The 16,484-nt window shown below is 43.7% G+C and overlaps 1 protein-coding gene across 3 annotated transcripts in view; it reads left to right on the top strand.

Annotated features, from left to right (window-relative positions):
* Window positions 1-16,484, top strand: part of ABCC1 (ATP binding cassette subfamily C member 1 (ABCC1 blood group)) — a 108,827-nt gene that overhangs the window by 20,745 nt on the left and 71,598 nt on the right. For all 3 annotated transcript variants that reach the window (XM_075011051.1, XM_075011050.1, XM_075011052.1), the window contains exons 2-3: window positions 12,938-13,114; window positions 14,426-14,551. In XM_075011051.1, coding sequence (XP_074867152.1) covers window positions 12,938-13,114; window positions 14,426-14,551 — 303 coding nt within the window. The remainder of the gene's footprint in view (window positions 1-12,937; window positions 13,115-14,425; window positions 14,552-16,484) is intronic.

The following is a 16,484-nucleotide window of genomic DNA, read 5'->3' on the forward strand; positions in this document are numbered from 1 at the left end:
AGGGACTTGTCCTAGTGGAGTCTGTTATAAATGTGTTCCTTGGAGAACTTGTAATGAAAGTAAACACTAGTGGACCAAATGGATTCCTTTTTTATATCTCTTGCCATGCTCCGTTTTATATTTCTGTTGGAGCATAGCTTATCTTAAGCACCTTACTGTGGTTTGAAAGATACCAGCAGTGAGCCTAGTTTCAGTATTTAGAGATGCTCAAGTGACAATACTTAAAAAAAATCAGTGAAAATAAATAATGGAAATCTCTAGATTTTGAGTTTAAAGTGACTAGAAACAGGGTGGATGGGATGAAGCTCATCCATTAACACCTTCTCTGTGTCTAAGGCTCCTGAACAATGATGCCCAACATTCCTGTTCCTGACATTTAAGGAGACTCGGCTAAAGGGCTTTCTCAAGGATAACACAGGGCTGGTCTTTGCTGGTGTGTTTTTACGGTGAGGTAATGATCACAGATCAGTTTCCTTCTTACCCCAAGTCAGAGGCTATTAACTGGTCAGTCCTGGGGGATCTTCTAGGTGATCGTGATCGGCAGGCTCCCTGCTTGCCCCGGCCACACGTAACTGGCTTATTCTTGGAAGTGGCCATTGTGGCCTTGTGTGTGTGGAGGCTGGACAGATGTCTCAGCATGCTGCTCCTAGCTGCAAACACCAAACCCTCCTTTGTCCAATGGGACATGTGGGGCTGGTGCTGGCGCTGGCAGAGAAGTGCAGAGCCATGTGCCCCCTGATTCCCATCCCGGGGCTACAGGGACACACTGGCCTGTTCTGAGAGTGATGTGCGGCTTGGGCAGGCCCGAGCTTTGCTGTGGTGCTTACTGAAAGCTGCCCGTGGTAAGTGTAGCTTGGTGGGAGGCAGCCCACTACCTCTAGTCCCCTCCCAGAGCCAGCATGCCATGCCCCTTCTGCACCTCAGTCTCCTGTCACAACCATGCCTCCCTTCTCAGAGCCGAGACCCCATATACTGCCTCCTGCATCCCAAGTTCTAGCCCTGAGCCCTTTCACGGAGCCAGCACCCCATACTGCAATGCTACTCCCCCAAACTTTTGTTGAAATACATTTTTGAATATGAATATGCATAATTCATATCTGCTTTATGCAAAACGTGGCATGTAACTACTTGTTGAAAAGCTCGTGAACACACAGAAGTAGGTTTGTCTATGTAGGTTGTTACCAGCGTGATGATAATTTGGTCGTAGAGTGACTTTCAAGGCCAGATATTCAACACACTGGAGGCCTGCAAGTGTGCGTGTGTGAGAGAGTGAGCGAACTTATGTAGAACAAGCCATTTATATGTTTCGCAGGGAAAGATGAGCCCTACATACAATTTCTCACCCTCAGGTCAGCAGCTCATCAAACTGAGTGTTGATATATAGGTTTATTGCATGTGAACAGTATTATAGCTCTGCATAATGGCATAACTGGTGATCAGCTGGGTGTCCCTATAGGAAGTATGAAAATCAGGATGGGGAAGGGAGGCAATAGGTGCCTGTAAGTGCCTATCACTAATCATTATATCTTTTGGAGATCTGGGAGCAGGCTTTAGCATTTGGGTGACTATAGTTCAGCAGTTCCCAACCTTTTGCAGATGGGGACCCATTTCGACGATCCAGGAAGACTTGGTGACCCAAGGCAATTCAAAAACGGGGGTGGGGTGCGTGTGGCAGTGCCATAACTAGCTAATTTTGCACCTGGGGCAAAAATATAAAATTGTGCCCCCTCGTGTTTATATATTCATATGTTGTTATATAGAAAAGGGGAAATATATTAATAACACTGCATTTACTATAGTAATCAGAGTTGAGGTGGTGGAAAGACACTCATCCCCAAACTGCTCACCCCAGCTTAAACCCCACACTCAGAGGCTAGGGGAGTCACGCTCAGGGGCTAGGAGTCACTCGGGCTGGAGAGGTCTAGAGGGGGCTAGGGAGTCACACACACGGGCTGGAGGGAACTAGAGGAGTCACACTCCGGGGGGTAATGGTGGCACAGGGGCCCCCTGCTGCTGGAAGCTGGCTGGGGCGTGGAGCCCTGGGCCGTCAACACCAGCCATGGGACCCCCGGCTTGTACGGGTAAGCCCCACCCTCACGGCTGGAAGCCTGCTAGGGCAGAGCCCAGCCTGCAGCTCAAGCTGTGGGAGCCCCAGCTGGGGTCAGGCGACGGGACCCTGACCCCTGCATCTGGAAGCCGGCTGGTGCAGAGCCCTGCTGTCAGAGCCAGCCATGGCAATCACAGCTGGGGCTGGGGGTGTACCCCTGACCCATGCACATGGAAACTGGCGGGGGCAGAGCCCCGGCGGGCAGCACCAGCTGTGGGGATCCCAACCCCTGTGGCTGAAAGCTGGAGGGGCAGAGCCAGCTACAGAAACCATGGCTGGGGCCGGGGCCAGGGCGGGTTTCAGGGACTTCTGACCCACACAGATGGAAACTGATTGGGGCAGACCCCAATCCCCCACAGTTGGAAGCTGGCTGGGGCAGAGCGCTGCTGGCAGCGCCAACCACAGGAACCCTGCTGGTGGTTGGGGGAAACGCACCTCCTGCAGAGGCTGGAAGCCAGGGAGCTGATGAGCTCTGCCTTCCCTCCTAGCCTCAGACCCAGGCCCCCACCTCATCTGAGCTGGGCGCTGCTCCTCAGGTATGAAGTTCTCTCCCCTGAAGCTGAAATGGTTCTCAATTTTATTAATTGGCTTAACTGCCTGACAGCTATTAATCCAATTAAAAAGTTGAGTACCACTTCAGTGTGACTGGCTTTTTAAGAGCCACCTGTGGAGCTGCCCAGCCCAGCCAACAACCCTTTTGAAATGTAATCGTGGCCCATGTCTGGACCCATAGGTTGGGAAACCCTGATCTATAGGTTAGAGCTGTCAATTAATCACAGTTAATTCACGAAATGAAAATAATGGATTTCTATTACAGTGCAGAATACAAAGTGTACAGTGCTCATCATGTTTGATTACAAATATTTGTACCGCAAACATGATTAAAAAAACCATATCTTTCAGTTAATCTAACAGTTACTACAGTGCAGTCTCTTGATCCTGAAAGCATAATTTACGTATGTAGATTTTATTTTTGTTACACAACTTTACTCAAAAACAAGACAATGTAAAAACTTAAGCACATACATGTCCACTCAGTCCCATTTCTTGTTCAGTTGGTCGCTTACGACAATCAAGTTTGTTCACATTTATGCAAGATAGTGTTGCCTGCTTTTAATTAGAAAGTTCTCTGAAAGTGAGAACAGGTGTTCCTATGGCACTTCTGTAGCTGGTGTTGCAAGGTATTTGTGTGACAGGTACGCTAAACATTTATTTGTCCTTCATGCTTCAGCTACCATCCCAGAGGAATGACGATGATGATGCTTGTTAAGAAAATAGTGTGTTGATTGACTGAACACCTTGGGAGAGAATTGTATATTTCCTATTCTGTTTTATCTGGATTCTGCCATATGATGACCCAGCACATGTTAGTTTTAAGAACATTTTCACGCATAGTTGAGATTTCTAAAAATACCTACAGCACTCAATTCAAGGTTTAAGAATCTGAAGTGCTATCCAAAGTCTGGCAGAGAATTGTGGAGCATTCTTCTGGAAGCTTTAAAAGAGCACCATTCCCATGCAAAAACTACAGAACTCAAACCACCAAAAAAGAAAATCAACCTTCTGCTGGTGGCTCCTGACTCCAGTGCTGCAAATGAAAATGTGTCCATTCACTCTGCTGTGGGTCATTATCGAACAGAATGTGTCATCGGTGTGGACGTGTCCTCTGGAATGGTGGTTGAAGCATAAGGATATGCCTAAATAGTGTATCTGGTATGTGAATACCTTGTAATGCTGGCTACAGTGGTGCCATATGGACTGTTATCACTTTCAGGTGACTCTGTAAACAAGAACCAGGCAGAATTATCTCATGCATACATTGTAATCAAACGTTTTGAACAACTGACCAAACAAGAATTAGGAATGAGTGGACTTGTAGGGTCTAAAATTTTTACTTTCCTTTATTTTTCAATGAAGTTACTTTTTGTACATAATTTTACATTTTCAAGTTCAGCTTTTATGATAGAGATTGTGCTATAGTACTTGTTAGGAAAACTCAAAAATACTACAGTAATCCCTCAGTGCGTGATTTCAAGTTGCCCTCAACTCGCATAAATGGGAGTTCAGTGCAACTCAAATTCCCTCCCCCCCCCACCTGCATGTGGCTTTGGATCACACCTCCCTGCCCACATCTGGCTCCCTCCCCCCCCCCGTGTGTGGGTCCAGCTTAACTCTGCCCACCCTGCAGCCCTAACCCACCCCAGCTTAATCCCCCTGTCCCTGTTTTACGGCCCCAACCCACCCCCAGGCTTAACCCTCCCCAACTGCCTCCCCATCCCAGCCCCAGGACTTAACTTCCAAAATGAGTTCCTGGTGCTCCTTCTGCTTCCCTGGCTGCCCCCCACCCCCAACTTGTGCGAAAATGGACTTACGTGAGGGTGTGTGGGAGCACAACCCTTGCATAACTCGAGGGATGACTACTACTGTATTTTATTTATACTGCAAGGATTTGTAACAAAAATTAATATGAAGTGAGCACTGTATACTTGCTGTTCTGCCTCGTAATTGAAATCAATGTTTGAAAATGTAGAAAACATGCCAAAATACTTAGTATCTTATTCTTGTTTAACAATGAGATTAATTTCCCAATGAATCACAGGATTAATTTTTTAAGGAGCAGCATGCGGCTCCAGAGCAGTGACTAACTTTCAGACCTGCTGTGTGCACATTTAATTTTTATTGCCTCTGACAATGGAAATCTTCAACAAAGCATATTTTTAAAAGGATTACTGATTTGAGAACATGAGGCATGGGGCTGCTCCTTTAACATGCCAGGGATGAAATCCTCCAACCACAAGTAAGTTTTGAATGTTTATTTCCAAAATTAGACACATTTAGGACATAACATGCTTAGTTTGTCTCCCATGGATAGAGGCAGATTTTACATTTTATGTTTGTTACCCACACTACCATTTTACCAGTCTAGGAAAGCTTAGACAGGAATTTGTTTTCATGAGCATTCTTATTATGTGCATAGGCTTTATGTGGAATCAGCTGTCAGAAGAAAGAGTTAAGCTTTCACTTTTGAAATGGAAATACAAGGCATGTTGGAGCCTTACTTTCCCAAAGCTTGTACAGTTTCAGGTTTGACTAAGAAAAACAACAAGAAGTCCTGTGGCATCTTATAGACAAACAGATTTTTTTTTTTTTTTTTTTTGGCGCATAAGCTTTTGTGGGCAACGACCCCCTTCATCAGTTGCGTCTAGTGCTACTCTACATCCAAGGCATCTGACAAAGCAGGTCTTTGCCCACGAAAACTTATGCTCCAAAAAAATCTTAGTCTATAAGGTGCCACAGGATTTCTCGTTGTTCTAGGTACAGAGTAACATGGCTACCCCCGATACTTGTTTGATTGATAGGTTTTCAGTGAGTCCATGTGAATGCTTGTCATCTGGTGCCAGTTCTATTTTTTTTTTTTTTTTTGCCAGCGTGCTTTTTACTTGTGATTTAAGCCTTTTGCACCTGTAGAAGGAGCTGTTGCTTGACCCCCAGATTTATTGTTTCAGTCTCTTCCTGCATATTTTGCTTGGTATAAGTATGTACTTGGGATAGGTGGCCAAGAACCATAGAGCAAGAAATTTAACTTCTTTAAAATAAATCTTAGATGCTGGAGAAGCCGGTGGTAGAGTTATTAAATATCAATATTATAAAAGTTCTTGTCTATTGCCGTGTGAGGATGTTGGGATTTTATTGAAATAAAATCATAACAAAACCAGCAGCCATCTCCAGTAAAACTGCGGCAAACATCTGTGCCCAAAACAACGTAAGATGTTAGGTTCCACACTAGGCTTCTTCCCTTTCACCTCTCATCTCTTCTGTGGGACACATACTGCAATTCGCAAGCCGCCACCAGCAGCTTCAGTCAGAGGGCTGCAAATTCCAAAGCTGTTGTTTTTGTGAAGCAGTAATTGAGCATGCATGTGGGACTCTTTATCTGGTATGCTAACAAGTAAATTTTTTTCAGTGAAAAATAGGGGCATCAGCCATCATTAGATGGCATGAAAAATAAGCATCAGGGGATAGTCGTGTTAGTCCGTATCCCCAAAAACAAAGAGAACTCCTCTGGCACCGTATAGACTAACAGCTATATTGGAACATAAGCTTTTGTGGGCAAAGACCCACTTGGTCAGATGCATCTGTTTAGTCTATAAGATACCATAGGATTTCTCATTGTTTCTATGGAAAATGAGCGCTATTAATATTTGGTATTGCCTGCCAGTGATCTTGTTTTTGAGTCGCTATTGCTCCATTTTGTTTTGAGTCCACCATCTTTCAACAATATTACTACTTGTATTTCTATCTAATTCCACTGTTTTCTTTTTTTCTGCTGCACTTTTCTTGACTTTTCAGAGTCTTAATTTACCCTAAAAGGATGTGAAACTATGAAACTGACCTGGACTACAGGAAGGACAATATATTGTATGATTGCCTAACTATCCTGGATTTGTTGACTTTAAAATCAGCTGTTCTCTCACTTTTTCATCCTCCCCACATGAAGTTCTCATGATGCATCGCTCCCATCCTTACATCAAAGACTTGAGCTGGTAGTTAAAGTGTGGCAGCACAGACTAGACTTCAGCCCTGGCTGAACCTGCCTAGAACAGAATGGCCTCAGTGACACATGCAGAGCCTTCCTTTTGCTTGTGTTAAACCTGGTGTCCGAATTAAGGGACTTTGCTGATTTATGCCATTGAAATAAACCTGTAAGGAATGAGGAAAAACGAACTGGGGTTTCCTTGCTTTCCAGGGGTCTTAAGTGTTAAAAGAGTCTCCCATAATCCCACATTTTTGTATTTCTTTGTTCAGTTTAGTTTCTTGTTTTCCTCTGTGCCTTTTGCCTATCTTTTATTTTATCTGTCTTGTATCTTCATGAGCCACACTGATTACAAGGGTCATTCTGTAGCCTTGTCAATGTTGGAGAAATATTTGTGGAAAGGCTTTCATTTTCTCCCCTCATTGTGGGCCTGATGGGTGCAAGAAAATATTTTGCTATTACAGCTGATAGCAGTCTAGCTCCTTTCTGAACTGTCTTGCCCTGCCTGTGCATTTCTTGTCCATGACTTTGCTTGACTCTTACCAACTGTGTTTAAATGTGTAGGGGTGTAGCCTTGTGTGATATTTTGGAGACTACCCAGACCAGTGAAATGTCTGTCTCTGTCTTCATGTAACCTTGGGTGCCTTTTACTTTTGCAGCTTTTGTTCAGAGCACTGACACAAGCAGCCTGTCCACAAAGTCTCATCCTGTTTTCCACCAGCCCAGTGATTCCATGTAGGGTGACACCAAAAGTCCTGCCGTTTCAGAGTTTCTTGATAACCATCCTCCCCATGTTAGTTGCGAAACAATTTGGACACTTTCGCTCCAGGTTATTACCCCTGAAGGTGCGAAAACAGCCCCACAGACAGCAGTGTACTTTGGTTTGAGACTGCTTGGGATATAAATAAACATAAGGGTGGCTTGGTAGTAAGTCCAATTCCAAGGTAGATTTGTAAGAAAAAGCAAACATATACAAATTACACAGAAAATAAACATAAAGGTGCTGCCTTTTTTGTTTTATTTTGTCGCTCCATGTCATATACGTCAGTATTGTTTTCAGAAGTTGTTTTTTTGAGGAAATGAAATGTCCATTCCAGTTTTACATATTTCATGTCTCATAGATTAAGGTAGTTTCTGCCTGACGCATGCACAGAGAGCACCTCTAGATTTGAAGGGGTTTTCAGGAGAACTGTTTTATGAAGTAATTGGGAACTGAAGAATTCACAAAATGGAACATCTCATCTTTACAGTAGGCATGATGCAGTGACTTCCAGTGCACAGAGGGCACTAGACTGTGAAGGGATGTTGACCTGCTCATCAAAATTACATAAGGAGAGCAGTGAGTTTCATTTTGCCCCACATAGCGAATGTTTTGTATAACTGTCGCATGTTAGGGGAGCAGCAAAACTGAAATCTTTAAAGCAGGAAATGGTTGTGTGGTGGCCAAGTATAAGCATGACTAAGCTGAAAATCCCAGTGGTATGCAGTTGTAGCCGTGGCAGTCCCAGGATATGGGGAAGACAAGGTAGATGAGGTGATTATCTTTTATTGCACCAACGTCTGTACATAAGAGAGAGAGAGAAACTTTCCAGCCACACAGACCTGCAGAACTCTGTGGTTCCAAAGTGTCCTCTCGCCAGTACACATTGCTCCAATAAAAGCTGTAATCTAGATGGTGTCATTTAAGGCTAAGGAAATAAATACACATGCCATCTCAATGACTCTGCAGCTGCTATCTGTGATGCTCATTATAGTTCCTGCAGAATCATACAAGGAGTTGTTTGACCCAGAGGTGAACAGACAGATGGGTACACACACACTCATACTGAGAGACTTTCTCACACATGCACACACCTTGCCAGATCCTGTTCTTTTCAGTAGAAACTTCCTAGAAAAACCTGTGTTTGCACTGAGCATGTACTTGGTCAGAAACCTTAATTTCACTGCTAACAAGATATAAAAATATTTAAAATACCCTCATTTGATCACTTGTAGCTAAGTATATTTGATAGCCACACACATTCTTGACCTTCCCCCCGCACCCCTCCACTCTCTGATTTGCTCACCTTGATCATTTATTTTTTTTTCTGAGTTGTCCTCCTTGATTACTGTTTTTGTTTCTCTGTGCCTTAAATATTGAGTCTGTTCTGGTATGGCTATGGTCTGAAGAAATGGATCTGTCCCACGAAAGCCCACCTAATTATTTTGCTAGTCTTTAAAGTGCTACTTGACTGCTTTTTGTTCTGATAGTCAGTATATGTAACCCTATGGCTAAAACAGAGAAACTGGCAGGCTCTGACTTACAGAAGATGACATGAAAAGGGTACAAATGTTATTGAATGTTTTGCTTCCTTCTGCTCTCTCACATCAGCTCCATGTTTAGGCTGTCTTTCCTCTCTTGCCCCCCTCATCCCCCACAAACAAACAAAAACTAGTTCCCGAAGAATTGTTCTTGGCTTAAACTGGAATGCTTGCATTCTTCATAAGCTTCCCCTCCACACGCACGCAAACACCATCAGCCTGATACCTAGCTAGTCTAAACAACATGAACTTAAAAATATTTTCAAGGTTACCTTAGCACTTTCTGCCAACTTTTGTGACTTTGTAACTACATTTTCTTTTCTCTCAAAATGTATTTGTAAAATACTGTCTGTCTGTGAGATGGGGAAATAAATGTATGAGGTGGTATTGTGGGCTGTTGGATGGAGGCCTGGGAGTCAAGAGAGCGGAATTCTATTCCCATTTTTGCCTCTAGATTATTTGGTGGCCTTGAGTAAGTCACTTCACCGCTCTATGCCTCCTTGCTTTACAGAGGAGGTAAAGTGCTTTGAATTGCTTGTGATTGTGACCATTATATTCCAACAGTTGCACTGACTTTCTACACAGTGCTGTAAAAATGTGAAGTCAGCAGAGCAAATAGATTTTTTTTTTTTCTTAAGTGTTGTAACAATAATAAGTTAAAAAAAAATTCAAATGTGTCACATGCTGACTGTGTTCCTTTGAACCGCAGATGTCAAGTGTCTTTAAGTGTAGCATACTCTTGCTTTTCTTTTGGCATAAGCATTTTTGCCTGACTGTATCATTCTGGTCTTTTGAGAGAAACTATCTGTTGCTCAGTTACATGTTATTTTCAGTTTTATAATGTAACTGTAGTTATTTACTTTGCAATCCCAACACTTGATTTTGTTCATAACTGTCGTACCATCTTGGTAGTAATAATCATGTATTGTTTCCTTCATTGTTGTCTCCTTTTCCTTTGCTCAGACTAAGAATGAGTTCTCATGGGATAAGATTTCCTTTAGTAATGAGTATGTGTCACCATTTATCTTTGTGGCCAGCAGTGGAAATAGTGATCATACTTCAATTACTGTGATAGTCAGTATTCTTTTTCTGTACATGTTAACTTTAGATTAGACTCTGTTTCTGCACCATGTTCAGAGCAAAGGAAAAATTACACGAAACTGCATGACAGAACTTCTACTACTTTGTACCAATGTCCACCAGCGACATTATTGCATGATTAGCCAGTGTGCTGTTGATTAATGCAGATTGAATCCCTCTAATTGGGCACCCTCAGGACCTGACCAGTGCCAGACAAGAGAATTTGCTGGTCCACGGGAGGTCAATATTGTCTAGCAGTATTACCAGCACGTTCACTGCTTACGGGGCTCTTAGAAGACATTTATGGGTAAATAACAGCACAAAGCACTGAGAGCCATGACTGGTGGCTGTAAACAAACTTTATGGAACCACGGAGAACTTGGCCACCCCGCCCCCCCCGATAAGTGGTTGTCCACCTAACCAATATCATGATGGATTATGGCTGTTGCTGGATGAGAGAGTTCCGGATTGGAGAGGTTCAATCTGTACTTTTGGCTTGTGGCCCATGTGGATAAGCTCTCAGGTACATAGAGTCTTATCCTCTTCCTTTTTAGAAGCTGACAGCTTCATGCGCTGAATCTACACTTACCCGGTATTCAACATGCTGTGATCGATCCCTCGGAGTTTGATTCACGGACATGGCAAAATTGATTTCTCTGGGCTTGACCATCAGCCCTCTTACTGCACTCTATTGCGGGGAGTGAGGGATGTCCACTCAAGGCTGAAGAGCCCTGATCCACGTGGGGGAAGGAAGTCAATCCTGATATGTCGATTCTAGCTATGCTAATGGCATAGGTGTGTCTGGGATAGATTTTCTGTCCTTGTGTAGACCAAGATATAGAGGGAGCAGGAGTCGGCCCAAAAGGGAAAGTAACTTCAAAGTGAAAGTCACTATAAAAAGGGGAGTAAGAGCAACGTAGGAAACTATGACCTGTCAGTTTAACTTCTGTACCAGGAAAGTTAATGGAGCAAGTAATTAAGGAAATCATCTGCAAACACTTAGAAGGTGGTAAGATGATAGGGAACACCCAGCATGGATTTGTAAAGAACAAATCATGTCAAACCAATCTGATAGCTTTCTTTGATAGGATAACGAGCCTTGTGGATAAGGGAGAAGCATTGGATGTGGTATACCTAGATTTTAGTAAGACATTTGATATGGTCTCGCATGATATTTTTATCAATAAACTAGGCAAATACAACTTGGATGGGGCTACTATAAGGTGGGTGCAAAACTGTCTGGATAACTGTACTCAGACAATAGTTGTTATTGGTTCTCAATCCTGCTGGAAAAGTATAACAAGTGGGGTTCTGCAGGGGTCTGTTTTGGCACTGGTTCTGTTCAATATCTTTATCAACGATTTAGATATTGACATAGAAAGTAAGCTTATTAAGTTTGCATATGATACCAAGCTAGGAGGGTTTGCTACTCTTTTGGAGGATAGGGTCATAATTCAAAGTGATCTGGACAAATTGGAGAAATGGTCTAAGTCAAACCAGATGCAGTTTAGTAAAGACAAATGCAAAGTGCTCCCCTTAGGAAGGAACAATCGGTTTCACACATACAGAATGGGAAGCGACTGTCTAGGAAGCAGTATGGCAGAAAGGGATCTAGGGGTTATAGTGGACCACAAGCTAAATGAGTCAACAGTGTGATGCTGTTGCAAAAAAAGCAAACATGATTCTGGGACACATTAACAGGTGTGTTGTGAGCAAGACACGAGAAGTCATTCTTCAGCTCTGCTCTGCGCTGGTTAGGCCTCAGTTGGAGTACTGTGTCCAGTTCTGGGCACCACATTGCAAGAAAAATGTAGAAAAATTGGAGAGGGTCCCGAAAAGAGCAACAAGAATGATCAACGGTCTAGAGAACATGATGTATGAAAAAAGACTGAAAGAATTGGGCTTGTTTCGTTTGGAAAAGAGCAGATTAAGTGGGGACATGATAGCGGTTTTTAGGTATCTAAAAGGATGGCGGGAGGAGGAGGGAGAAAACTTGTTCTTCTTGGCCTCTGAGGGTATAGCAAGAAGCAGTGGGCTTAAACTGCAGCAAGGGACGTTTAGGTTGGACATCAGGAAAAAGTTCCCAACTGTCAGGGTGGTTAAACACTGGAATAAATTGCCTAGGGAGGTTGTGGAATCTCCGTCTCAGGAGATATTTAAGAACAGGTTAGATAAATGTCTGTCAGGGATGGTCTGGACAGTACGTGGTCCTGCTATGAGGGCAGGGGGCAGGACTCGATGACCTCTCGAGGTTCCTTCCAGTCCCAGTATTCTGTGGTTCTCCCTTAGTTGTACAGATCATCTCCGTGAATTCGCAAGTACTGAGAATTTTCATCTGTTTAGAAACATTGCCCTGTGAAGCTGGCTGTATAACAGTACTTTCAAGGTTTCTTTGCTGATCTTGGATTTTTAATCTTTATATCTCTTTTTCATGACAAATATTAAGTAACATTTCCAAAACTAGGGTAATGGACACAAGAAACTGCGTTTTTCTGCAGTGATATTTTTAAAATAACTAGTGCAGTTACAGGTCATCTTCTGCCAGTTCAGTGAGAAGATTGCTGTGGTAGCTGTTGAGACCAGCACATAGGGTTGCTAATTCTCCTGGCTCAGACCAGATGCCATTCATGGCAATCACATCCTGTCCGGAAACCCGGCAACCCAAGAACAATGACCTTTTTTTCTGGTAGCAGTTTTAAAACTTCTTGGATAGTCTGAGGTGAAGCAGAATTTGAAATATTCTCTAGTCTTGAGCCATTTGATTTTTAATCCTTAATCCAGATTTAGATTAACAGTCCAGGGAGACTAAAACACCTCATGTCCGAGTAGTTTTTATTTTTTTATTTTTACTTTTTTTTTTTTTAAAGTGGTGAATTTGCTTTTTCCTAAACTGCTTATCCATTTTATTTCCTCAGGACTGGAACTTGACATGGTACACAGAAAATCCAGATTTCACTAAGTGCTTTCAGAACACCTTCCTTGTCTGGGTGCCTTGCATTTATCTGTGGGTGTGCTTCCCAATATACTTCCTGTACCTCCGTCACCATGACCGGGGCTACATCCAAATGTCACATCTCAACAAAGCCAAAACAGTAAGCGACTTTCACTGCAGTGTCGGTGCAATTTATTTGGATTTTATTTTGTGTTTTTTTTTTTGTTTGTTTTTTTTTAAGTTTGTACCAAATTGACTTTTTGTTTTTAATTGTTCATACTGGGATGCGGTTCATGCATAAAGTTCACCTGAATTTGATTTCCAAGTCTTCGGGTGCCTGAGAATAAGTTCTTCTCGTATGAGAACAGCACCTGTCTTTCACGGTCCTTGTGTGCGCGCTGATGCATGCTGCTGACCTTGGATACAGCAGCAAAGCTCACTCTGTGCTCTGAAGCTGGCCAATTTGATCATTCGGCTTGAACCCTAAAAATAAAAAGAGGATTTTATTAAACCAATCACCTCTTAAAGCATAGAAACATCTATCTTTTTCGAGTAACTTTATTAATTCTGTTCCATTTCTCTCCCTGAATTGGCAATTTTCATTTTTTTTTTTTTAAACAGAGTTTTCTCCTCCATAAAACTCACAAGAGCCTTTGAGAGTAGCTGTGGTATCTTAATGAGCATTCTGGGGGATTTCTATACCACTTTTAAACCTGCAGTTTGAGTTTCTTCCGAACCTAAGTTGAGAGAGATGCCAGTCTTTGTAGGGTGGCCGTATCTCCTATGGCCACATATGGGTCGGGCCGGGAGAGAGGGGGCGGTGGTGTTCTCCTTCCCCCTTTGCCAAGCTTCAGGAAAGCGGCTGGGATGGAGAAGCCACAGCACTCCCCTCCCTGCCCCCCGCTCCCTTGAGCCTTGGGGAAGCACCAGGGGTGAAGCAGCTGGGGTGTTCTCCCCCTCCCCTGAGCCTCTGGGAAGGGGAAAGTACCTAATCTGCTGGCTCCCTCTGTTGCAGAGAGCCCCTACTGACCCACAATACATGCTCTCTAGCAGGCAGCTGCGCCTGCACAGCAAATAAGGGACAATTAGTCCCTGTTATGAAATAAATCAGGATGCCTTTTTGGCATCTCAAATACGGGACCATCCCACTGAAAACACTGATGAATGGTTGCCCTACAATCTTTGTGTCATAAAATGTTAGCATATGATATGCCATCGGGAGTAATTCTGAATGAGTGTAATTTGGTAATCTAGCATTCTTCCTTTTAATGGGGAACTTGTAGAGAAATATGGTTTTACCTGATATTCTACATATGTTATATAAAGTTGGACTAATTTTAATTGCCTAATAGGATCACACACAGGGCAATAGTACTGAACTGTGCATGTATTAATTTGTCGTACCAAAAGACATTTTTGTTACATTTGGTAGGAGTTCACGTTCAGTACTTATTCATACTTTATGTTCCAGGCCTTGGGCTTGCTGTTGTGGATAATCTGCTGGGCAGACCTTTTCTATTCTTTCTGGGAAAGAAGTCAAAATATTTTACGACCTTCATTTTTCATCATTAGTCCTACAGTTTTGGGTATAACGATGGTAAGTAGAATGATTCTACTCAAGTTCCTCCTGTGTTGCAAAATCATGACCACTAACCTGTCTTGCTCAAGTGGACATATTACCTCTTCTTGCAGAAGCTTAGCATTGTTCTTCTGTTAACTATAGTCATAATACACAGATTTCACTTGATGCTGAACCGAAATGCTTTTTCTTGGGTTTGTTTGTTAAGCAAACCTGGTGCTGGATACTGAGCCTGTATGCTTTGTAATTGCAGGCTGCGAAGCATGCAGGCTCATTCTAGACTTCCGTGGGGGGCAGTGTTTCCCAAATGGTATTCTGTGGAGCCCCAGGGTGCCGTGAAATGAAAATAAGGTTTCTGTGAGAAAATTCCATTACAATAGCTAACTCCTCTATGGCTTCCTGCCCTGCTGCTGCTGAAACTATCAAACTAAATTTAATGGGTTTAATGGCCGGTAGGGCGGTGGGAGGGATCTGGACATTAAACCAACTGAATTTAATTGCAAAACGAAAAAGCAGTCCACTAGCACTTTAAAGACTAACAAAACAATTTATTTGGTGACGAGCTTTTGTGGGTCAGGCCCACTTCTTCAGATCAGATGAAGAAGTGAAGATGATCTGAAGAAGTGGGTCTGTCCCACGAAAACTCGTCACCTAATAAACTATTTTGTTAGTCTTTTTAAGGTGCTACTGGACTGCTTTTTTGTTTTGATGGTATATAGACTAGCACGGCTGTCTCTCTGTTTCTGTTGAATTTAATTGCATTATTTCAGTGGTGGCAAGGCAGGGAGCTGTACAGAACCCCTCACTCACCCTCCTACTTGAGCGGCCACACCCCTCTAGTGGGCATGGTTCAGCTTACCCCTGCCAGTGGAACATCACCCACATCAGCCTTCCTTGCACTGGGCGTACCTGGCCACCCGGCATAGGGGCTCCTCAGCCAGTGCCACAGATGGGTTAGTCCCGGGGGCCTCTTTGGGGCTGAGGTGAGTTACGTGTGGGAAAGTGGGGGCAGGTTTATGGGATGGGGGTAAAGCTTAGGATAGGGGCTGGATTTGGGGCTGAGGGCTGAAGCAGGTAAAGCCTGGAGATGGGGGACAGGTTTGGGGGCCAATGGGGATGGAGCTTGGAAATGGGATCCCACAAAATTTTTTTTGAGTTTAAAAGGGTTCTGTGGCCAAATAAAAATTGGGGAACATGGGTGTAGGGTGAGCATGTTTTCCTATGCTGAATACAGGACACCAGGGAAAATTAATCTTCTTTAAGCGAATTTAACAGCAATCAAATTTATAAACATTCAAGTTAACATCAAGTTGCCTGCGGCCTTGTTGGTAGAAATACTGCAGAGTTGTATTCTCTTTGTTTACCTTCATTTCTTGAAGGCTTTAGGGCTCACGTGGGGAGGGGACAACACACATACATTCCCATACACCTCTCTCACAGGGGTAGTGGGGTGACCAAACCAAACGACCCAACTGTCCCTGCCTGGTAATCTCCATCCTCCATGCCCGGCTGGGCCCCCGGGATGGATGTCTCTCTCTTGGTACCTGGCACTGCATCCGCCTTAGGCAACATGGGGAGGGGGATGTTATACTGGGTCACATACCTCTCCTCCCCCTGCCCTCAGATTTCTGCCCTGGCTTGCAACAGAATGGGTCCAGCTGCATCCTTTCAGCACTGTGCAGGAGGGAAGGGATAGGAGCTTCTTCTAGCCACAAGGGAGCAAAGAGAGGGGAATAGATGATCTGGCCCTGGTCTTTGCAGAGCTCTTCTCCCCTCCCTCCCCAGCCCCACCATGTGGTTGGAAGCAGCTTGTCCATTTCTGCCCATGCAGTTTCCCACAAAGCCTCCAGGCCGCTATTGGCCACTGACAAAACCCAGCCGCCTCCTTTCCCTGACTACAGAGCAGTGAAGCCCTAAGGATGCATAGTACAGCCTGACTGCAGGGGCTTTA

The sequence above is a fragment of the Carettochelys insculpta genome, chromosome 16 (assembly GCF_033958435.1).
Source record: "Carettochelys insculpta isolate YL-2023 chromosome 16, ASM3395843v1, whole genome shotgun sequence".
Taxonomy (NCBI): domain Eukaryota; kingdom Metazoa; phylum Chordata; order Testudines; family Carettochelyidae; genus Carettochelys; species Carettochelys insculpta.